The 23,379-nt window shown below is 36.3% G+C and overlaps 2 protein-coding genes across 17 annotated transcripts in view; both read right to left on the reverse strand.

Annotated features, from left to right (window-relative positions):
- atp11b (ATPase phospholipid transporting 11B) overlaps positions 1-4,587 on the reverse strand; it is an 83,207-nt gene extending 78,620 nt beyond the window's left edge. For 10 of the 16 annotated variants that reach the window (XR_001659394.1, XR_001659395.1, XM_016663404.1 and 7 more), the window contains exon 1: positions 3,865-4,030. Coding sequence is in view for 2 of the 16 variants with exons in the window: in XM_016663401.1 (XP_016518887.1) it covers positions 3,865-3,882 (18 nt within the window). In the remaining 14 variants the exon portion in view is untranslated. Of the gene's footprint in view, positions 1-3,860; positions 4,032-4,233 lie in introns of those variants that run through there. The other 6 variants (XM_007576874.2, XM_016663403.1, XM_016663395.1 and 3 more) reach the window with 5 other exon arrangements.
- A 4,035-nt stretch (positions 4,588-8,622) lies between these two features.
- On the reverse strand, positions 8,623-23,098 carry mccc1 (methylcrotonyl-CoA carboxylase subunit). The gene is made up of 19 exons (XM_007576877.2): positions 22,681-23,098; positions 22,182-22,225; positions 20,948-21,087; positions 20,771-20,866; positions 19,745-19,866; positions 19,521-19,668; positions 19,322-19,443; positions 19,132-19,243; positions 18,568-18,649; positions 18,367-18,494; positions 16,466-16,649; positions 15,726-15,835; positions 14,619-14,835; positions 14,460-14,546; positions 13,478-13,527; positions 12,373-12,510; positions 11,556-11,663; positions 10,439-10,510; positions 8,623-9,983 (listed from the first exon to the last, which is right to left on the reverse strand). Exons 1-19 carry the CDS (start codon positions 22,734-22,736, stop codon positions 9,846-9,848), a joined length of 2,154 nt encoding a protein of 717 aa, XP_007576939.1. The 5' UTR covers positions 22,737-23,098; the 3' UTR covers positions 8,623-9,845.
- Between the last annotated feature and the right edge of the window lie 281 nt (positions 23,099-23,379).

A 23,379-nucleotide genomic window follows, 5' to 3' on the forward strand; every position in this document is an offset into this window, starting at 1 on the left:
TCCCTCAGTGTATTTTCAGCCTGGCGGGCCTCCAGGCTTTACTTTCGCCTCAGTTAGGTTAAGCATTGCTTACTTATTTTAGCTTAATGTTTGCCTTTTTAAAGTTAGAGATTTAATAGTTGGTGTTTAGGTTAATCATGTCTTCCAATAACACATAATAACCTAGTGACATTTTCAAATTTCCTGTCAAGTCAGAAACTAGCAAGTTTTCTGGGGTGAAACCCTCATTTCTGCACCTAAAATTTAACCAAAGCATCAAAAAATTAAAACTACTACAACTCATAAAAACTAATCTAAATCTAAACAATATTTATCTAATAAAAACTAGAAAACTCACTAAAAACTAAGTAACACCAATTGAATTAGCCAAAAAGTCACAACGAAACAAAGCTAAACTGTAATGAAAGACCCAGTAACCCTGAGTTGGTCAGTGATTAACACATGGGAGTTAAAAAAAATAAACTGAACTCATTCTTTACTGTGACATCATGGTTTAAGCATGAGTAACTTATCTCACGTATTCACACACCCTGCAACCGTCTCTCCATTTATTAACCGGATACTGAAAGTCAATGAAGGCCTGGATAAAGGTAACATTGATACAGGCCGCAAAACAAAGAAAAACTTGCTTACTTAAAGCCAGAACTGCAACATTTCTCAAGTAAAATCCTGTAAATCAAGTATCCCACAATGACTTAGAGCAACAACTTTAAAATGGTAACATGCATTTCTATTTCTAAATTTGGTCTGCGTACTCTGGTTGCTTTAAGATTATTCTTTTATGACTTTAATAAGTCACAAGCATAAAGTAAAGTACAATCAGCGAGTCTGGGCCTGTTGGCGATTACAGTACCAGCCACGTCGTCCATTTAATCGCAGCTTTTTATTTGTTATTCTGGTTAGCAGAGTTGGTACATATTTACTTGAGTAACTTTAGAAGAAATGTACTTTTAGGAGTATTTTTACTACACTGTACTTTTTACTTTTACTTGAGTAATTTTATAATGAAGTATTTCTGCTCTTACTTAAGTAAAATTTCTGGATTTTCTACCCACTGAATGAAAAGCAGACATGTTTTAACTAAGAACTCACCAAACACAGATACACACCTTTTCTGTTTCTGTTAAAGTTTTTTTAACTAAAGAAACTGATTTGGAAAAATGTTATTTTACCAGATTGTTATTTTTTGTTACTTATATGAATTATTGTCATTTTGGTTCTTAAAATACCAAACTTTCCACTAAACTTTATATTTTGTTCTGTCTGATTGTGTAATCTTTAATTTGATCAGTTACTCAGTACTTGAGTAAACGTTTTACCAAATACTTTTTTACTCTTACTTGAGTAATTTCTTGGCTACTTTTTAATTTTACTTGAGTACAAATATGTTGAAGTAGTGATATTCTTAAGTATAATCTTTAGATACTCTGCCCAGCTCTGTTAGCAGATTCAACACCTTTTAAAGACATTAGCATTTTCATTTCAAGTCTAATTTTTATACCACATTTCAGCAACAAAGCAGTTCAAAGAGCTTTACACTGTAAAACCACAATACAGTAACCAATTATGAAACAAGTAATCAACATAACATTTTGTCAAAAGGCCATCATCAAAATCAATTGGTCCAGTTGCTAGGAACCAAAAGCAGCTCTGACCCAGTGGGTTTTAGTCTAGATTTAAAGGAACTCAGTGTTTCAGGCGTTTTGTAGTTTTCTGGAAATTTTTCCAGATTTGTGGTGCATAGAAGCTGAATGCTGCTTCTCCACGTTTGGTTCTGATTCTGATACAGAGCAGAACCAGACCCAGAAGACCTGAGAGGTCTGGAAGGTTGCTATGACAACAGCAGCAGGTCTTTAATGAATTGTGGTGCCAGGCCGTTCAGTGATTTATAAACTAACAAGTATTTTAAAGTTTATTATCTGGAAGGACTGTAGAACTGGGTGATTTAGTCAGAACTCCAGCAGCAGCGTTCTGAATCAGCTGCAGCAGGAGGATTATTTTTTGTCAGACCTGGGAAGACACTGTTGCAGTAATAAATGTAATTAAAGATAAATGCATGGAGGAGTTTCTCTAGATCCTGGAAATGTTTTTCAGCTGCTAAAAGGCTAAATTTGTAACCATTTTTATGTGTCTTTGAAGGTTCAGGTCTGAGTACTTCACTACATGTTTCTAGCTGTAATAACTGAAGCTGTGTGCTGACTCTAGATCATTCCTATTTAGGTCCAAAGACAATAAAATAAGTTTTTTTCTGTACAGCAGGATAAATTTATGGCACCTCCATGCACTGATCTGTCGTAAATATTTGTTCTAAGTCTTTTTAAAGCTTTTATGAATTTAAACTTTGGCATAAAACTCATTTAAAAATGTTGCCAACATACCAAATACAATGGAAACAGCAAACAATTTCAAAGTACTTAGAGGAGAGAGTAGCTGCAATTGCAATTGGGTCACCGGTAAAATTTCAGCAGGGGTGCTTAATTTTTTTTATCAATATTGTCAATTAAAAAAATGCAACCAAATTCAAACTGCCTCAATTTTTTGGTTTTGCTAATCTATACAAATTTATCAATACAACGGCAAATATGTACAAGATTATTTCATATATAATAGGCCAGCTGTCACATGATTAGGTCTGTCGCATTAAATCAATTAATTGCATGATAAATTAAAACAAAATTAATATCCATTAGAATAATTTCTCTCTTTCTACAAAAACTGATAAAAGTCTTCAGTTTAGTGATTTGGTCTCAAGTAGACCCTTTTTGAAGGACAAGTTTAGTTTACAGAGACTTCCTAATTCATTTTATTTGTTGTTTTGTTTATTTATTTTGGATATTTAAAGTGTCTTTCAGTTCTAGTGTTAATTTTGATTAGAATTTAAGGTTTATTAATATTGAGAATGTGTTCTTGCATTATTATTATATTACTAGAAAATGGTCTCAAAACAACATTATCGGTTATCACTGTAACTTCTGGGACAATTTATCGTCCAGAAACAATAGTTTTGTGATTATTGGTTAATCGGTTTTTACTTTGCTCATTTAGCCATTACATCAAAACCTGCTTCCATTTTGCTTATTGAGGATCTGAATTTGGATTTAAAAAATATTAATAATCACACTGATAACTATTTACTTCCCAGGACATAGCATCGACCGATATAATGGTGTCATCCACTGTTTCTCCCTCTCCTATTATCTTTTCCATTAACATAAAAAGTACTTCTACAGGTTTCTTCCTGTTAAAGGGGTGATTTTCCTCTCCACTGTTGCTACATGCATGCTCAGTATGAGAGATTGCTGCAAAGTCAACGATTTTGGTCCAGAAGGATTGAATGCTGCAGTCAGTGACTTGCTGCATTCTTGTTTTGTTTTTCTTAAAAATAAATTATTACTCAGTTAAATTCCTGAAATGTAACTTCATGTCACTAAAAGCCAATTACAAAATTAATTGGAGATTGATTTTCTGTCAGGCGCCAAATTATTTACACATTTCACATAAACTGAGAAACAGAAATTTGTCATTTCTATCGTTTTATCGCGGAAATGGGCTTCCATTCAAACAGGTAAAATACCGGGAGATTTTATTTTTAATGCTTTTTTTAGACTATTTCGTTTGTTTTTAATCCATATGTGATCTCAATCAATTTTAGCCACTGTTTGTATTTACAGTTAACACAATAACGATGGCCGTTTAAAGTTATCTTGAAAGTTAAAACAAACCAAACGTTTTCAAATATTCTACCGAGGGAGAGCTAATGTGCAACCAACTGCTAAACTCAAGCTAGTTTGAAAAAAAAAGAAAAAAAAATAGTTTTAAGTGCTGTTTTAAAAGTTTGAGAGGACTCGGTGTAACTTTACCTACTTTTACGTTGTTAGCCATCTAGTTGGTCCATATTCCACAGAAACCGGTCTAAGCTGGATTAAAATTGTAGCAAATTGTCACTTAAAACCGAGTTTAAACCTGAACGCGACCCGTTGTTTAGTTCCAAACAGCTGAGCTACCAACTGCCAGCTAGCTCCGAAGGTAGACGTTAGCCAACCGTAACGTCTACCTGACGGAAGACGACAATATTTTAAACACCTCGACAACAGCTAAAAAAAGGGCTAGGTTAGCCTGCTAAAATCCAGCCAAATAAAGTTCGTACATCTCTCCAAGAGCTGAGGCGTGCGTTAAATTTGGGGTATTGCTGGAAAGCGGCGCTAATACGAGGCAGAGAAAGCATTTTTTTACCAGCTGCTGCCGTATCCACCGCAGCATCTTGACAGGATACGCTCCGGAGAAGCCAGCACAAGACGTTAGCCCCGCGCTAGCACCAAGCTACTCCGACGAAGCAGTCCAGAAGCCGCAATATATCCTCCGAGAGGCAGCTCTCCTCGGTCGCATTGCGTGGCTCATTCGTAAAATGCGACTCCTCATAAAGCAGGCGCTTCAAAACGTCCCCATTGCGCCGGACAGATGATTACAAGTAAAAGTGACAGAGGAGAGTCCCAGTGCTACATCTCTCTCTCTCTCTCTCTGCTTTGCCACGATCACTTTACACGGACACACACACCGACTGACACACACCAACTTACAGCTCGGTGAGGCGCATACACTGGCTGCTCTCTCTGCAGCCTGTGAACGCCCCCTGTCTGTAAAATATTTACTTTATGACAAACCAACACACAAAAAGCTCATATTGGTCAGGAAGAAGGAACAGGAGGCACCAACTTCACTTGTTTGTTTTCAAACTAAATTGTGAAAAATGTGGTGTTCAGAGTCCTTTAAAGCTGCAGTATGTAGCTTTTATAAAAATACTTTTTTACATACTTGTTGAAACTGTGTGTTAAGAGACAATCTGTGAAAATATTGGAGCCAGTGCGAAATAGGAACAACCAATCAGAGCCAGAAGGCGGGTCTTAGCGCTGTCAATCACTATCTTCTTCCCTTGCAGCTAGCATAGCCTGTTGTGAATGCTCTGGCTTGTTCCTATAGCCACAGATGACAACGGATAAAAGATTTTCGTGTAATGTAAGTTCTTACAGGAATATCACTAGCACATGAGTACAAGAGATTGATTGACAGCACTAAGACCCTCCTCTTGGCTCTGATTGGTTGTTTTCTTCTTCAGATTATGTGTCTCATATTATACTATTATAGTGACAGTTTTAACAAATATATAAAAAACACAGCTGCTGCATGTAGCTTTTATATAAAATGTTTTTTTCTATATCACCACCTTCCTAAAATGATGGCTTTTTTTTTAAAGAAAAAAATCTCTCAGGCCATTAATATAGGAAGGTGATATTTATTAAACTTTGACCATGTCTTGATGGTTTAAGACAGAAAAGTGAGCCATTATTATTGTCTGAAGAAATGTACCAAAAACAACCAATCAGAGCCAGGAGGAGGGTCTTAACGCTGTCAATCAACCTCATGTTGCAACTTACCAGAAGTCTGAGATTTTCATGTTTAAGTATTTTTGCTACAAATGATCAAGCACTAAAGGAATGCTGTTAAAATTTTACTTTTCTTATTAAAAAAGGAAACTATTTGCATCTTGTAATGCATTTCTAATATTGTATGAAAAAAGGTCTAAGTGGTTAAATGAAAATCAGCAGAATTTGCCAATTTTAATCCAGTTAATCAATTAAAAAAAAATTATGCTTTCAGATTGTGTTATAAAGTATTACAGACTTAAAGTCTAAATAACTGCAGTAACTGTGAGATGTTTGTGAGTATGTCCCACTTTCAGCCGTGTTGCATTTGACTGAAAACATGCAGTCGTTAGCTGCAGGAGGAGCTAATGCTAATGATCCGGTGTAATTGATGTGTGCCAGCAGCTATATTTGGAGCAGAACAGCTGCAGCCGCCCGCCTCTATCTCTCCAACTCTCTAACTCTGGTTAGTGGACGAGTTTGGATGTTTTCCACTGATCCAAATGCAGTTATTCTTGCTTTATAAGGCAGCCCATTCAGCAAATTGTTTTGTTTTCCATTTGGATTCCCTATGTGGGGGGTCATGATAATAAAATAAATGATAGTATGGGGTTCCGTTCAGGTTTACTGGTCAATGTGATGTTGGAAAACTACTGAAGTGTTTTTTGTTATTGTAAAAGCAGACATGTTACAAACTCTGTTTAAAAAGGCAGATTTCCTCTGAAAATCCAGGATTTAATCCGCTGCCTGCTGGGTTTCACCCATGTGACAGCCAGTGAAATCTCTAGTTTACGCCGACTTACGTAACGCCACCGCAGCGCCAACATCTGGGACCTCCTTTCCTTCTCACATCTGGGCTGGACTGAGCCTGGGGCTTTCAGGCAGGAAAATGATACGATCTTTAAAGGTGGCCTATTACTCTTACAAAATTCAATTTCAAAAATGCTTCATTGACAGCTTAAATAATCTAATTAAAATATGTTCATTACATTTTTGCACAAAATTATTCTTAGTTAATGAGATTTTGAGCTTCTTTCAGAATGAGCCGTTTTGTACCATGGCATGACAGACATCACAGATAGAAAGAAAAGGGAGTACATTCCTGCCAAAACAACAACAAAAAACTGAAATTTTGTAGATTAATTTACAAAAATTTCTTGAAACAAGGAAATTTCTGAGGAAGTTCCAAAATTGAAATTTTTCAGAAATTTCTAAAAGTTGAAAATTTTCAAATTTTTAAACAAAAATTCAAGTTTTTTCTAGGGAATTTTTATTATAAAAATTTGAGTTTTTTTCTAGCATTTTTTTTTCATCCAAAAAAGCATCTTATTACCACAAAATGGTTGAATGTTGTTTTTTTTAAGTGCTTGGATTGTTTTTAGAAGCAGGTGAGACCCAAAGGGGCGTTCAAAAACATGCAAAATTAAGACTAATAAATCCATACAAAGACAGAAAAAAGAAAATAAAATCAAAATACTCAGTCATTTATTTTGATTAGATTTCTGGGGTTTTACCTCTTTAATTTATTTCAGGTCTTTGTAACATGAGTTTCTGCCGATGGTCACAGACAATTGGCTACGTTTTTCTAATGGAGGCAGGAGAATGAGAGCCACTGATCCACAACAGCCTCAATGTCGTTTATGGAAACGGATGATGGCCAGGCACAAGATAATGTCTGGCTGCTGTCCCAGCTTTGTGCAGAATTGAATTTAAACTGCAATCATGCAAGTGCTTGGAAGAGCTTTTGGCTAACATTTTAACATTCACTGCCATGCTTCCTGGGAGACACCAGTCCTCCTGCAGGTGTGGCCTCATTTCTGCCGTTAGACAACGTCCTGAAGACTTTGGGGAGTTTCTGCAGTTATTTAAAGATTTCTGACAAGAAGCTTGCCATATTTTTCAGAAATGGAAAAATACATGAGCATAGAAAAACAGTAAAGAATGTGTTTGTCAAACATTTAAAAAATAAATATATTTAATTTTGTGAAACTCTATCCCATGATCCACCAGTTAGGCCACATTGCCAGTCCAAGAGCAAATTAATTACCTTACAATTTAGTTTTCCATCCAACATTACAATACCTTAAAGTATTAATAGGGGAATTTTATTCACATTTGGTCATAATTACAAAATTCAATGTATTTTAATGGGATTTTATCTAATAAACACAATGTAGTCTACATGTGTGAAGATGAAGGAAAATAATTATATTCATAAATAAAAAAATGAAAATTGATCTTCTGAGTCAACAGTGTAATATAATAAAAGTCAATTTATTAAAACTGGAAATAAATACAAATAATTTACTAAGCATACAAATTATTATATACAGTGTTGGTATTGTAATAATACAGCAAATATTAATGTTTTCATAATAGTTTTTAAGTTCGGTCTGCAATTTTGTCATTAAATTGCAGACAGAACCTTATTTGGGCAAAATTATTATTATACAAGATATTATTATACAAGAAATATCTAACAACTTCATATTCTGGATTTTCCAAGTTAGTAGACAAGATTTATAGATTTAAAATGCTGCAAAAAAAAAAACGGTTCAAGAAAGCTTGTCAGGAAGTTTACAGGTTTTATTTTTACTGTAAAAGTTTAAGGGATTTAATTTATGTTCTGGTGACGTGGGATGAGTTGTAAAATTAAATAAATTATGACAAAATTAAACTGCAAGATAGTTTTTATTTTAGATTCTCAATGATATAAAGTGATACAATTTTAAAATAAATAATCCTATGAAATTCTAAATTGAGGCAAGATTAAAAGCTGGATATAAATTAAACTAACATGAGCATTAAAGGAATAGTTACAGAAACAAATCCAAAATCTGCAGTGTTTGTGACACTGTCAGCAAACAAGCAGTTCACAGAAACACAAAATAAATCTTAATTTGTATTTTAAAACATAAATACAAAACGGAAAAGCAGAAATTGAATTAAGGTAAGTTTTTAACTCTGCAATGATATTTTCTGATAAACTTTTCATAATTTTAGTTTCTGATATCTCACCTCTGCTGTGGTTTTATTCCAGATTATTAGTAACTTTTACTTAATTGCTGCTTTTTGTGTCTGCAAAAATCAGAAATAAGAACGTACCGCTATGAAATCCAAAGGTTTAAACTATCAACTAAACGACCAGTGAAATACACAGCTTTTAAAGAGTATTTGTTATAAAACATCACAGGTGGCTGGGTGTATTTAGAAAAAAATCATTTATTACAGTATTTGACAAAACTAACAGTTATAATCAGCTACAAACAATCCAGGAAGTGAACACAGAGAATACAGCCTCACCGTCGGTAAGGAGAGAAAAATCCGTCAGACTGTCCTGCGAGTGAAAATCATCTGCTGGTGGAGAAAAACAGAAACAAACATCTGCCTGCCGAAAGCAGCGACCCACTTATCGAGCAGCACGGGGTCAATCTGGGGTCACAGCGACTGATTTACACCAAGAATAAAACATCCTCCCACAAAATCCCTCTGGAGTGTTTCTGATGCGAACGCGAAACTTCTGACATCAGGATTAGTAAAAATGTTAGTTTGAGGTTTTTCTCATGATGGAGTTTTAGAGCCACGCTAAGAAAATATGCAAAAATATAATTGCAAAAATAAAGTCATAAAATTATAAAGTTATGTAACAACTTGAGTTAGTTTGGTTTTGTTCGCAGAATATGGTTTTATTCTCACATTATTTAGACCATTTTTGGATTACAACTTTATTATTGTTTTATTTTGACTTTATTCTCATATATTTGAAATCTGAATAAAGTTTCATATTTCGAGACTTTAATCCCAAAATATGATTTTATTTTTGTATTATTCCCACTTTATTCTCTTAATTTTATTTTTTAGTTCTTTTCTTAGCATAGCCCTGATGCTCCTTCATATTTTCCAGTCAAATGAAACCTTTGCTTTTCTGGAAACTTTCAGTTCAGTAACAAAGCACCGTAAAGACCTGCTGAGTCGCAGAGATGAGCTCACACTTCATCTGTAAAAATTAACTTTTTTTTTTTATCTCCACAAAAGGCAACTTTGAGCAGAGTTGGAAAATTATTTAATCAACCAGTTTCTAATGAAACTTCTAATAGCTGTTGTACTTCCTGCTGTTTTTCTTTCGTTTGCCACTTTTCATGTTTTGTGCTGCTTTAAGCTGCACATTATTTTCACATTTTTCCCTCTTATGTGTTGAGTAAAAGCAGGAAAATGACACCAGACTGAAGAAAAGAGGCGTCCTGACACTGAATGCATCCTGAAGGTGCTGCACATGATTCACTTGGAAAATAAACTGGTTCCGATTCTGATGCATTCATGTGAGTAAGAGGGAAACTCTGAAAAACTTTGCTGCTCTACGACAGGAGATTCTGACTCTCACTCAGCTTGCCTCCTGCTCTTCTTCCTGTCGGTGGGTTTGAACGTTTACTGGCTGCTCCCCTCTTCCTCCTTCTCCTCCTCTTCCTCCTCCAGTTCCACCAGAGCAGCGTGCCGACTGGCCTGAGATCCCTCGACGAAAAAAACCTTCTTAATCACACCTGACTTTGGAGCCCGGATCGTGTGCTGCAGAGTCAAACACCAGCGGCGTCACAAACACGCTAAACCAAAGAACATTAACCTTTGACCTCTGATGATGATGCAGAATAGCTAAAGAAACATAAACTTTTAGAATGTTTTTTAATCATCATTAAATAATTATTTCATTCGTTTTGCATAAAAGCTGCATTACAATGTCTGATTTTATTTTTTTTAATTTTCAATATAAGTTAAAATTAACTATCTTAACTTATATTTTATTGTAGAGAAAGACTGAAAAACAGAAATGATTTTAAAAATAAAGATTAATTCCTTTTTTTTATTTTTGCTTTTTTTTTTCTCCATTTTCCCTCCAACTTTTTAAAGCCGCCACAGCGCCCCCTGGTGGCAATCACTTCAGAAGTCCTGTGTAAACCATTGAGTGTGTGTGTGTGTGTGTGTGTGTGTGTGTGTGTGTGTGTGTGTGTGAGCGGGTCGGTCACCTCCATCTTCATGGCGATCATGACCATCAGCGGGTCTCCAGCCGTTACTTTATCTCCAGCCTTCACCAGCACCTGGACACAAACAGGAAGTAGGTCAACACATCTGAGAGACTGAAATGTAATTTCAGACCTCTGCAGCCGCCTCGGTGCCGGAGGTAAACATTAATAAACTCAGAGATTCAAATAAATGAAAAATAATAAGGAGAAAATTCTCCTGAGTTGTAGTGCAAATAAGAGCAGCCAACTCTCAAAATCTGCTGTTTCACTGCTCTAACATTTTAAAAACAGACTTTTCTGATACCACAGCCTTAGAGGTGCCACATTATTCTTCCTTCGCCAGGTTAGGATGGGTCTACAAAACATGCTTATTAATTTTTTCCCAGCAGCCATTGTAGATCAGTTAGAAACATTGACCAAACCTGCAGGGTTCCGTTTGGGTTGCTAGGTAACGGGGCTGGGCCTGGCTGGGGTTGCTAGGTAACTAACCGTTACCTACTAACCTCAGGTATAAAATGTATAAAATCTAAGACAATCAATAAGGAATAATATTAGGAATAATAAACCTTAATCTCATTGAAACAATCCAAATGGTGTTAAAATACAACGTACAAAGAAAGTTGCATAAAATCTCTAAAAGTTGCTCTTGCGAAATTTTCTGACACAAATAAAAATAATTTTTGTAATTTTAACAGAAATAAAACAAAAAAGTATCTATACTAAACTTCTACTGTTTTATTTTAAAAAAAATTATCAAAGTTATTTTGATTTGCTAAATGCCAGAAAACGATGCGAGACATTTTTTTTAGAATTCTTTTTATGTTTTCAGATTTTTCAACCACCCAAAAAAACAGAACTGCGTCTTTTATTAGGTGGTTTCAAGTGTAATTAATGTTTTCTAAATTTAATGTTATCCAAATTTAAGCCAGCATTAGATTGCACCCTTTTACCAAAGTGTGCAGTTCAAATATCGAGTTCTGTCAAGGACTTTCTACAGAAATCAAGAACAAAGAATAATTAAAATTCAAGCATTTTTCAGGATTTCAAGCAGAAAATCAGCCACATGTACAGTCAGTATGTATGGAAAATAACAACTAGCGCCATGTTGCGTCATGCTGACCTTCTCTATGGTTCCCGTCATGGGGGCGACGGCGCCGCCCTGCTGGCCCGACCCGCTCACACCGGCCAGGTGCTTTGGCACAGGAACAGAAACCTGAGCGCTTCCTTCCTGTAAGATTAGACCATCCAATCAGCTTCAGTCTTCAGATCAGATTATTTCAGTATTTTATGCGTTTACGTTTGAATTCCTACAATTTCTAACAGAATTTCTGATCTTGTTGGTCCTGATTTCAACAAATTTGGAATAAATCAGAATAATTGTGATTAATTGATCATTTAAATATTCATAAACTAATTTAGTAACTGACTAGTTGTTAACTTGAGTGTAAAGACTCATAAAACAGCCATGTGCTGAAAACCAACCCCCTCCTCAGAGCAGTAATTAAGACAAAACTGTTAAAAAATATACATACACTTTACATTTACGACTAAAAACAATTCTCACTTCTCAAGTGGCAGCGTCACCTTCATCTGGTTCCAATTATGTAAAAAAAGATCAAGCATCTTTTTACTATGCAATTACAAATAAATTAATTTAAGAAATAAACAGTTGAGCTCTACACTGTATTGGTAAGTCAAGCAAAAAGAGCCGAGTTTTTCACATGTTGATATTGAAGTTGAATTATTTGCTACAAAAAAATATTTTATTTCTTTGCATTTTTATGCATTTATAACTTTGTATAAAATATGCTTAAGTTAAATGAAAATCCAGCAGAATGTGTTTTTTTGTCCGATTAACTGATTAAACATCAGAATGACCAACAGATTAACTGGTTACTAAGACAACAGTTAACTTGTGGCCCTGGTTTGGATGGTACCATGGAGAACAGGTGAACCGTGTCGTCCAGAACCACCAGTTTGGGTCGGGACTTCACTCCGTTCACGGAGCAGTGGAGGAACGAAGCGCCGCCCTCCAGCTCCACGGCGCCGGTCACATGGTACACCGCCTGTCCAACCTGAAGCCAGAACCCACAGGCTCACATTCAAATCTACATATATTCACATATATGTATATATATGTGAATCTATATATCTAGATTCACATATCTAGATATATAGATCTAGATATATGTACACAAAATTAGAAGAAAAACGCTTTTTCTACAAATTCCCATCTCAGAATCCCAAATGTTTCCAAAACAAAAACGTCCAGCTCTCTAAGTTTACAACGGCTCATTTAAAGGTTTTTACTTTTAAAAACATCTCTGGCTGACAAATAAAAGAAGCTATTTTATTTAAATACGTATAAAAATAATATTACCCATATTAGAGCACAGAGCATAAAGGACAGACAAAGCTCTATTTCTAAGTTTATTTCTACCGTTTTAAAAATCTATTTAACACTAAAATATTGAAACTGTTGACGTTGATGTAAAAAGTTGTTTCATTTACTTATTTTTCTTCATTACCAGAGAACAGAATGAGCGTAGAAGTTATTATGTTGCTACTTATTGAACAATCTCACCACTAAAAATAGGAATTAAGTCGTCATTTCATAATGTTTCTCCTAAAACAAGAAGCTTAGAAAAAAGATACTTTGTTAAATGTCTTTAACTTACATGGCAATTTAAAAAAGCCTGGATTTGTTAGTTAAATAACTTTAATTCACAAAACAAACAAGTCACTCTTAGAAAAGCAGAGATGCTGACATGATTAATCACATTTTTATTGTAAAAGATTATAAGAAACAACTTTATTTCCAGTAATTGTTTTTGTAGATTAGTGACAAAATGTAACAAATGGTGGAGGAATCTAACAAATCTCAGGTAGATTATTCTAAAACAGCTAAAGTTTAATCTGTTTTAAGGCATCAACAAGGGTGGCAAGGAACTAATAGGTTTTACACTAATTTTTAATTACAAAATATTATAAATAATAATAATTAAAAACAAATTTGTATTGAAAGAAGACTTTCCAGCTTACCTGCATTCTGTAGCTTCCATCCGAGTTATATGTGACGACAACATCGACCTCTAGAAATAATCAAGAAAAGGAAACAACTTAAACTCTGGTCTGAGTCACGTTCAGCACAGCGAAGCGTTTAAGTCTGAAGAACGGATGAACGTCTTAATGTTCATTCAAAACTAAACCACAAAAAACTAAATAAATACCAAAACAATCCCACAGAACAGCTGGAAAACAGGCAACCAGCTGATTTTAACATTAAAACATTTTTAATGTTGATCAATCTGGTAAACGCTAAGAGATTTTTTATCAAATTTGGGGTTTTTGAAGACTTTTTCTTCTTCTGTTTATTTAGAGTTTGAGTTCATGTTAACGATAAAATATCAGATTTAGATTTTTAATTATGAAAATAAAGCCATAACATTACAAAAATAAAGTTTTAATAGCAGAATGATTTTATGAGTGCTCAAACATGGAAAATTAATTATTAAAATTATTTGAGCATCTTGCAAAGTTATACTTTGGTACAAGTTTCATAAATAAGGAAATATTTAATCTTTGAAAACACACATTGAGCAAGCTACGTCAGGTCGCAATAATGTGACCCAAGCCTTTTTTCACATTAAAACAGCTTTTTTCTTCAGTATTTTGGTCTAATTTCTGGTACAGATGTCTTAGTGCATTTGAAATCAGACTAAACTAAATTACAAGCAACTTTTCAGCAAGACTTATGAGCTTGTTTCGAGAAAATCATTCCTGAATATTGATGAAAAAGTACTAATTCACTTATAGCTGGCACTTTTTCATCAATATCAAAGAATTATTCACCTAAAACAAGCTGATATATCTTTTTGAAAAGTTACTTGTAAGTTAGTTTTGTCTTATTTCAAGTATACTAAGATGATTGTTAAAGAATTTAGACCAATTTTGTGTTTTTGCAGTGCAGAAAGATGCCATAAATCAACCTCTGACAGTAGAAAACTGCATGTTTGTCACTCACTTTTGTCTCCCAGCTGCAGCCTCATATTTCTGTTAAACTGAATGTTGTTCCTCCAACCACTGCTGGAGCCAAACGGTGAGAAGGGATCTAAAATAAAAACATCAGAAACATTATCTTCTCTGCCTGTTTTTGCAGAAACGCCCTCTGTATCCTGCTGACCTGTGGAGGCCTGGGTGAAGGCCTCGGTGTGTTTCCTCTCCTGCAGCAGCAGGCCCAGGGCGGCCTGGCAGAGCGTCTCCCCGGACGGCGCTCTGGGAGCGGGGAAGAGGTCGGCGTAGTGCTGAGGGATGAAGCTGGTGCTCACGCGTCCGGCCTCGAACTCGGGGTGGCCGGAGAGGCTCAGCAGGAAGTCTATGTTGGTGTTCAGACCTACAATCTGACGACACGACAAGCAGCAGAGATGATGGACAACATCCTCACATTCCTTCTAAATATGATTTTGTTAAATTTGGAAAATCGGATTTTGTATGCGAACAAAGTTAGTCTCTTTGAGATCAGATAACATAACTACAGTCACAAGGGCGCCCTCTACAGGCGAGTGCAGTTTTATTAAAAACTGTCCTATTATATCGAAAGGAGTCATTTGAATAGTTTGCCAAATGACTTTGTAAGATGTTCTACACTGCAGAAACAAAATCTTACCAAGCATTTGTGTCTAGTGTTTTAGTGCAAATATCTTAGTTAACTTGAAATAAGACAAAACTAACTTACAAATAACTTTTCAGCAAGTAGGAGATTGTCTTAAATTAATATCGATTTCAAAATAATTAGTTAAACTGGAGGATTACGTCACTTACAAAATTACATTTTCCCATTTTATAAGTCAGATAATCTGCCAGTGGAACTAGTTCTTTTAAAAATCTAACCTAGCAATTATTCACCTAAAACAAGCTCCTACTTGTAAGTTAGTTTTGTCTTCTTATAAAAGTGCACTGATATATATATGCACTAGAAACTCAACCAAGCAATAGTTGGTACAATTTCGTTATTACAGTGTAATTATAAAATATTTGGACATTTGGCAAAAATGTGGCTGTTAAATATGTAGATTTGTTCTGTCTATGAATTGTCTATTGGTTTGTAAATTAGTTTGTTCCACTGGAGTGAGATCTGAATAATTAATTATCAGACATGAATGTAATTAATTACTAAACTCCTTTTCACCAATTAGCATTTTTTGCTATAACCTGTATCATGCATCTCATTTTGAAATGTTAATGAGATGTTGTATATCGTCTCTGTGTAAATAAATAAACAGTATCTTACATTATATTGTCGTAAACAATATCTGAGTTTCTTCAGGGCAGCAGATCGGTCTTCTCCCCAAACTACAAGCTTGGCGATCATCGGGTCATAGTGGGCAGAAACCTCGTCACCTGGAACCACAGCAACAGGAGAGCTTCAGGTTTCTGCATATTAAATATTAAAATATCTGCATTAACACACGACAGCCCTCAAAATCAACTTTGATTATCAGCGCCATGTTTTTTTTTATCATGTTACAATTTTTCCTCTGCTTTTCTGTCATGATATAATCCTCTATAAATATATAACAGCTCTCTTGTTATTGGAATGAGAGACGTTTACAATGTGCTGCACAGCCGCTTTTTGAAACGCCAGAAAAGATGGAGTAACTTTACTACGACGTTTTAACTAGAGCGCCTTTACCTCTGATCTAACCTCCGAGTTTCCACTTCCCAGGAAACTGAAACGCAACATTTGGTGAAACTCAGGAACCTGGTTTGTGTTTATATTTTGAAACAGAACCGCATAAAGTCCATTTTGCATCCAACACCGGACTCTTTTAGGACCGTTTGTCCTTTTCGTTCTATAATATCACCGCCATCTTTAATTTCTGTTCCAATGGCTCTGCTTAAGGATGACCAGCAGCGCCCTCTGCTGGATGGAGGCCAAACTACAACATTAACAGAAGCTCTAAACAGAAATTATTGGAAATAATTTTAATCTAATAAACCACTAATCGATCATTAATCCTGTGTTAATACCTTCTCTGACGCCGGTTTCTATGCGGGTGTGCTGGTCTGCTGCAGGCGTGGATAGGTGCAGCAGTGGCCCCGCTCCAGGCAGAAAGTCGTTGTTTGGGTCCTCGGCGTAGATTCGGGCTTCAAAGGAGTGGCCACTCAAGGTAATGTCCTCCTGGAGGAGAGGCAGCCGCTCCCCCGCTGCCACCTGGACGAAATGTTTCATTAAAATAATTTACTATCGTCTGATGGGACCTGAGAGAGAAGTTGTCCCACCTTCATCTTCCAATCAGACAAAATTGGAGTCAAACGTTCGTGCAGCAAACGTTTGACTTTTGTGCTGCTTTTTCTTTGAAGATATTAATGAAAGTTTGAAAGGTCAATCAGCCTTCATCGTTACCCAAATCTAACAAAAAAAAAGTTTTGTTTGTGCTGCCATCATAGGCCTGTCGCGATAAACGATAAATCAATTAATCAGACGATAAATTAAACCGACCTCATTTTAATTATCGTCTTTATCGTCTCTTCCTGCCTTTTTCCTTTCTCTTGATGACACTGAATGACCGGTCTCTCCACTGACCCTCCCTTCCTCATTTCCTTAGTCTAATGTCCAGCGCACACGACACGAGTTGTCTGCCGACTGTCAACCTATTTTCTAGACCTGAGACACACATTAGCCACAGAAATCCTGGGTATAACGGTTCGATCGGGTTCGTTGTGCCCATGTGGTGTCCAGCCACATGGGCACAAAATAACGGCTGCAAGTCCAGTTAACTAATTTTAAAACCAGACATTAATCAATGCTTTACTAGAATCTACCTGTGATGCATGTGGCTGGAGTCAGCGTAAAGTCCTGACTGAATGAAAATCATTTTAACCTATTTATGTCACGTTAACGAAGAACAGCTGAAAAGTTACTGGGTTTATCATCTGCGGTAGCAATTTGGCTCCAACTCCTCCCCTTGTCATTTCTATATTCTTTGCAAGAAATGTTGAGTAATTTCCCCTCAGAAAGCAGGAGGAGAATCCGGCTTTCTGATTGGCTACCTGTCACATTCAGCGTTAAGCTCCCAGTCGGGGAAAACCCCTGATTTAGATCGGAGCGGCCACGACGGTCTACCGAAACACACCACACACTGCAGGATGATCAGTTAAGAAATCACCAGCGACAATCTTGGATCAGCCAACGATCTAAGATTATCGTGTAGTGTGAACTGTTGCATTAGGGAGTCGGATGGCCCATCTTCTATATTTAAATCAAGTGATTACTGAAGGGCAATACAGTATACAGACTTTATAATCTGCACTCTTTTGGCTGAATGCAGTATTTATTTTCACTTTGGCTTCGTGTTGTTTAGTTTTTATTCAAGTACGTTTTTTGTTAATGGAGACTGAGAATCCATTTTATTTTTGTTTTTGGTTGTTTTGTTCATTTAGTTTATCAGTTCCAGTGTTATGTGTTCTTTTCAAAATAAAGTGCATCTATCTATGGCAGGAAATCGCATACATTATTAGTGATTTCCATTAAATCAGTGTCAAAAGGTCTTGAAACAATATTATCGTTTATCGCAATCATTTTTTAGACAATTAATCGCTCAGCAAAATTTGTTATCGTGACAGGCCTAATTAAAGATATTAATAAAAAAGTTTCTTCAAGGCAAAAGCAGAACAATCAAAAACTGTTTGCTATACAAACATAGCAGAGTTGTTTGACACCAGATTTGTTTAATTTTGTAAACATGGACGGGGGGTAGAGGCTGACCTCTGATGACCTCTGGAAACTTTTTTATTACTATCTTTAAAACGATAACGGCGCAAATGTAGCACAACCATTTCACACCAATTTTGTTAGATTTGAAGAGAGTGGGGGGACTTCACTGCGGTTCTGATGGTAAACAGAGTCTGGGTTGGTGGTTCTGCCTCACCCGGAGCTGCCACTCCACCAGGTCGGTTCCTGTGATCATCTCACTGACTGGATGCTCCACCTGCAGCCGGGTGTTCATCTCCATGAAGTAGAAGTTGTGCTGAGCATCCATTATGAACTCCACCGTGCCTGAAAGACGATGAACAGCATCCATTACTGCGTTCCGTGACAGCAAAGAGGTCAAAGGTCGCTTCAGCCTAACCTGCTCCCACGTAGTTCACAGCCTTGGCTGCTCTGACGGCGGCTTCTCCCAGTTTCCTCCGAACATCAGGACTGATTCCAGGCTGAGAGGAGATTCAGAAACAAACAAAACAAACATGAGGTTCAGAACTGAAACACATTTAGACTCAATGTCTGAAGAGAGAGAGGGAAAAAGGAAGGATTGAAAAGGAAAGACAAAAGAAAGGAAAGAAGGAAGGATGAAAAATTAAAAGGAAAGATGGGTGGGGAATAAAGCCTGGAAATATTTTTTCTTGCAGATCTTTTGGGTTTTTAATAAAAAACTTAAATTCCAGATTTTTTTCCAGATTGCATAAAAACAAAATTCAAAATGTGACTAAAATCTGTTTATGCATTTTTATCATACAAATCTGATAAACGATGACCCAACATGACATGAACACGCAAACTTCTGAAAACACAACAAAGATCTAAAAGTCAATTATTCCTGGAAAGTTGCTCCTACTTCCTGCTGAATGAATGAATGAATGAATGAATGAATGAATGAATGAATGAATGAATGAATGAATGCCCAGCGTTCCGTTACCCCCGGAGCCTCCTCGATTATCTTCTGATGTCTCCTCTGGACGCTGCAGTCCCTCTCAAACAGGTAGACGGCGTTTCCATGCATGTCCCCAAACACCTGAACCTCCACATGTCTGCAGGAAATAAATAAAAGGAAAAAACAGGCATTCAAACACAATCCAACCTGAAGTTAAACCTAAAGCTTTTCCTACCTGGGGTCTTCGACAAACTTCTCCACCAGCATCACGTCGTCGTTGAAGGACTTCCTGGCTTCCCGTCTCGCCGACTCCAGCTGCTCCAGGAAGTCGGAGTCCGACCGAGCGATTCGCATTCCCTAAAATATTCCAGGTTGTTTTATAGTGGCAATAGCTAAAATTATGAAATTCCCTTTAGTTAAAGGTTTCCTCTCACTTTCCCTCCTCCTCCACGGACTGCCTTGATCATGACCGGAAACCCGATCCGGGAAGCCTCAGCTTGCAGCCTCTCATTTGATTGGTCCTCTCCATGGTAACCACCTATGATTGGCACCCCAGCGGCAGACATGATGTGTTTGGATGTGCTGTGAATGAAAATAAGTTAATTTTTCTCAGGCTGTTTGAATATTTCCAAATAAAACCCAGGCGGAGGTGGGTCACCTCTTGATGCCCATGTCTCGGATGGCAGAAGATGGAGGTCCAATGAAGATGATTCCTTCCTGTTTACAGGCCTCAGCAAACTCTGTGTTTTCAGACAGAAAGCCGTAGCCTGGATGGACCGCCTGGAAACATAAACACATTTAGGCAAATGTGAACCAAATCTGCTTTTTGGGGGATTTTTTGCCCAAATGTAACTAACATCCAGAGTTTGGTAATTATTTGTTACCTTAACTTGAGTAATTTTTTTGGGAAAAAATACCTTTACGGGTATATTTTACTACAGTGTACTTTACTTTTACTTGAGTAATTTTATTAAGTATCGCAAACTTTATTTGAGTAAAATTTCTGCATTCCGATGTTTTCACAGCCCAAAGAAAACCGATGTGCGTCACCTCCGTATGTGGTACTAAATGAGATGCATCGGATTGCTTTCAAAGAGTCTGTTTGGTCATGTCGCATTTTATTCGGCTTTTACGTCATTGACGTGAGACAGCCGCCAAAATTCTGCACCAGAAAAAAGCTAGAAGCAGTAAATCAGGACGAAAACAATGGCTGAAATTTCTAATTATGAAAGAAGACATTATCTGATCTTAACTCCGAGTCAGTGAAGGGGATCCCATCAAATCCCAATCCCGCCACTCCGAACAAACTTCCCTACAGAAATTTTAGTAAATTCTCCACAAAAAGCCGTCGCTATTAGTTCTGCTTTACTTTTATTAGCTTACTTCATCTTGTTATGATTTTATAACGATACTGTCGGCAACCATTGATGAACAAACTTAAAAAAAAATCGATCCATAAACGGTGGAATCCATCATTACTTCCGTAAACAGAGCGCTGACGTGTGACGTCAATGTTCTTCTTCTGCGCATGCGGCTTGCTTTGGGTACCTGAGCCGTTAACACAGAAGTCTGATTTCGGTCGGAAAAACGAAATTGAGTATCAAGGCTTGCTGTGTGAACGACGTAGCCTTAAGTTACAAAATACACATAAAAAATAACATTTTAATTGAGAAGCGCTACTCACATGTGATCCGGATCTTTTGGCCACTTCCAGAACTTTCTCCATGGAGAGGTAACTTTGTTGGGAAGGAGGCGGCCCGATGTGGTACGCTTCATCCGCCTGCAATAAACAAACTTAAGACCTGATGAAGAAGATAATATAAAAAACAAGAGTATTATGAAAATATATCTGATCTATCACCATGGCAACGTGCATGGAGTGTCTGTCTGCGTCGCTGTACACCGCCACAGAGCGGACGCCCATCTTTTTAGCCGTTCGCATCACACGGCACGCAATCTCTCCTCGGTTGGCGATCAGAACCTTTTCGATTCTTCCCACCTCTGCAGAAGTTCAAGAAAAATAATCTCTATTTATCTGGAATCCTTATAAGCACACATTTATTTTGATTATAATAAAGACATGCTCAAGTATTAGGTTTTTCCATTATAAAAGAATATAATATAATATATATTATATTATATATAATATAAGAATCTGCATATTTTCAGGATTCAGTGATTCATAGGAATACACTGTAATCCCATAAAGTTTCAATAGTCCCAATAAAATGTCCAATGTAAAATAAATACTAAATTATTATTTGGGGACTATTCACAAATTATATATAAAGTGAGAATCAGGACAAGAGTTTTACATTGCAGAAATATTAATACCCTTTAATTTTCTTAACATTTGACAATACAAACATGAACTAATTTGTATTTTTATTAGGATTTGATGTGACAGACTAAAACGAAGTATAGTGCGTAACTGTGAAGTAGAAGAAAAATTATACATGGTTTTATTTTTACAAATATTAACCAAAATAGTTTGTAACTCTCTACCTTAACTATGCCTCTCCTAAATCAACGTAAGCCCAGTGACCAGAGGATAGCTTCAAGACAGCAAGTTTAAAGATACATTTGGAGCTACAAAGGAGTTGTTTAAATCAAAACATAAGTATGGCCTAGTCAAAGTTCAAACCTAAATTAAGTAATTAAGTACTGTGACAGCACCATTTTGAAAAACCAAATGAGTCCCTAGATGTGTTGATAGAGACATGCATCAAAAAGGTGGTTCTATGAAGTATCGACTCAGGGGTACTGAATAAAAAACTATTTTACTTTCATCTCACAATTATGCACTTTGGCCAGTCACATTAAATCCTAACAAAGTACTCTGAAGTTTGTGGCTGTAACATGACAAGTGAATTTAAAAATCATGATTACACATGGAGGTCAGCCAGTGAGATTTCTGTTTTTAGAAATTAGAAGGCATATAATTCATCTGAATGTTTTATATTCCAATTTCTGTTTTAATAAATGAAGTTCAATAAAATCATAGATGCGATAAGCTGACCTGTAATCATATTCATAGTGATGATTATACATCACTCTTATGGTCCAGGAATTAAATCATGTGATTGTTCTCTCACCTCCTGAAACAAACCTCACTCCTCTTTTGGTCCATAACAGCTTCCTGAGGAAAGAAAACAACATTCTGGGTTTAGTTTTTAATCTACATCGTTGTGAATGTGAAGGATGATAAAAGATCACATCTATGTGGCTAAGACATTAGAACAGATAATTTAAGCAAGAAAACCTCCAGATGTCAGAAGTAAACAAACTGCAGCAGCTACTTTAGCATTCTGCTAACTTTATTTAACCTTGCTCAGTTCATCTCTCATCTACTGGTTTTCACAGTTTGAATTACATCTTAATTCATGGTGGAAAAAACAAATTCAATTAGAGGAGATAATAAGTTGTGACTGTTGAAAGATGAATGATGGTTTTTAGAGCGCATCTGAATCCTTATCTCAGATAGAGGATAAACTGCGTGCAAACTCGAAAGCTAACACTGAAAAGCTAACAATTAAAACGGAGGAATGTTGAGAATTTCTAACCGAAGTTAACCTGGTAAACTGTTGTACTCACTGTGTGAATATCCTCAGACCTTGCAGTGTTGGAAAACTCAGAATAACTGCAGCCATTGCTACCAGCTGCTGCTAAGGCTACAGCTGCTAGCTACCTGTTTGACTGAGAGAACAGAAGAGGAGCAAAACGCAAAGCTTTAATCTAAAAACAAATTATTTACAATCAAATCCAATAGCGATATCTGAAAAAAGCTCACTTAAAGAAGAAATGAACCGCTGTACAATTAAGTCTCATTCAACATGTTCGATTTAGCTTTTTAAAATTTTTATTCATTTCAGACCCTACTGAGCACCCGTACGGTGTTCTAGCCAATCAGAAAACGCGCTGCGGAGGTGGGGAGGATGATGTAGTTACAAAGTGTCAACACAGGAGGGGGGTGTTTCTCTGTCCCACTGATGGCAACGATAGGAAACCAACTCAAAACTTCCGTTTATTTTAAAAGAATATTTAATAATATGGACAACAATTCAATTCAAATTTGTTTTGAAAATTATTTAACAAATATTACCTAAATCATGCATATTTTTTAAAAGAATAGATATTGAGTAAAAAATTATAAATATTTGAATAGCTTGTGAACATATGGACAATTACCTTTAAATTTCTGGCGTCCATTTCCGGAGATTTTGAAAATTCAAATATTTGATAGAAAAACACCTTAAAAACTGAAAATTTTAGAGTTCTAGAAGTCATAAAAGT

The sequence above is a fragment of the Poecilia formosa genome, unplaced genomic scaffold, assembly GCF_000485575.1.
Source record: "Poecilia formosa unplaced genomic scaffold, Poecilia_formosa-5.1.2 Scaffold419, whole genome shotgun sequence".
Lineage (NCBI taxonomy): Eukaryota > Metazoa > Chordata > Actinopteri > Cyprinodontiformes > Poeciliidae > Poecilia > Poecilia formosa.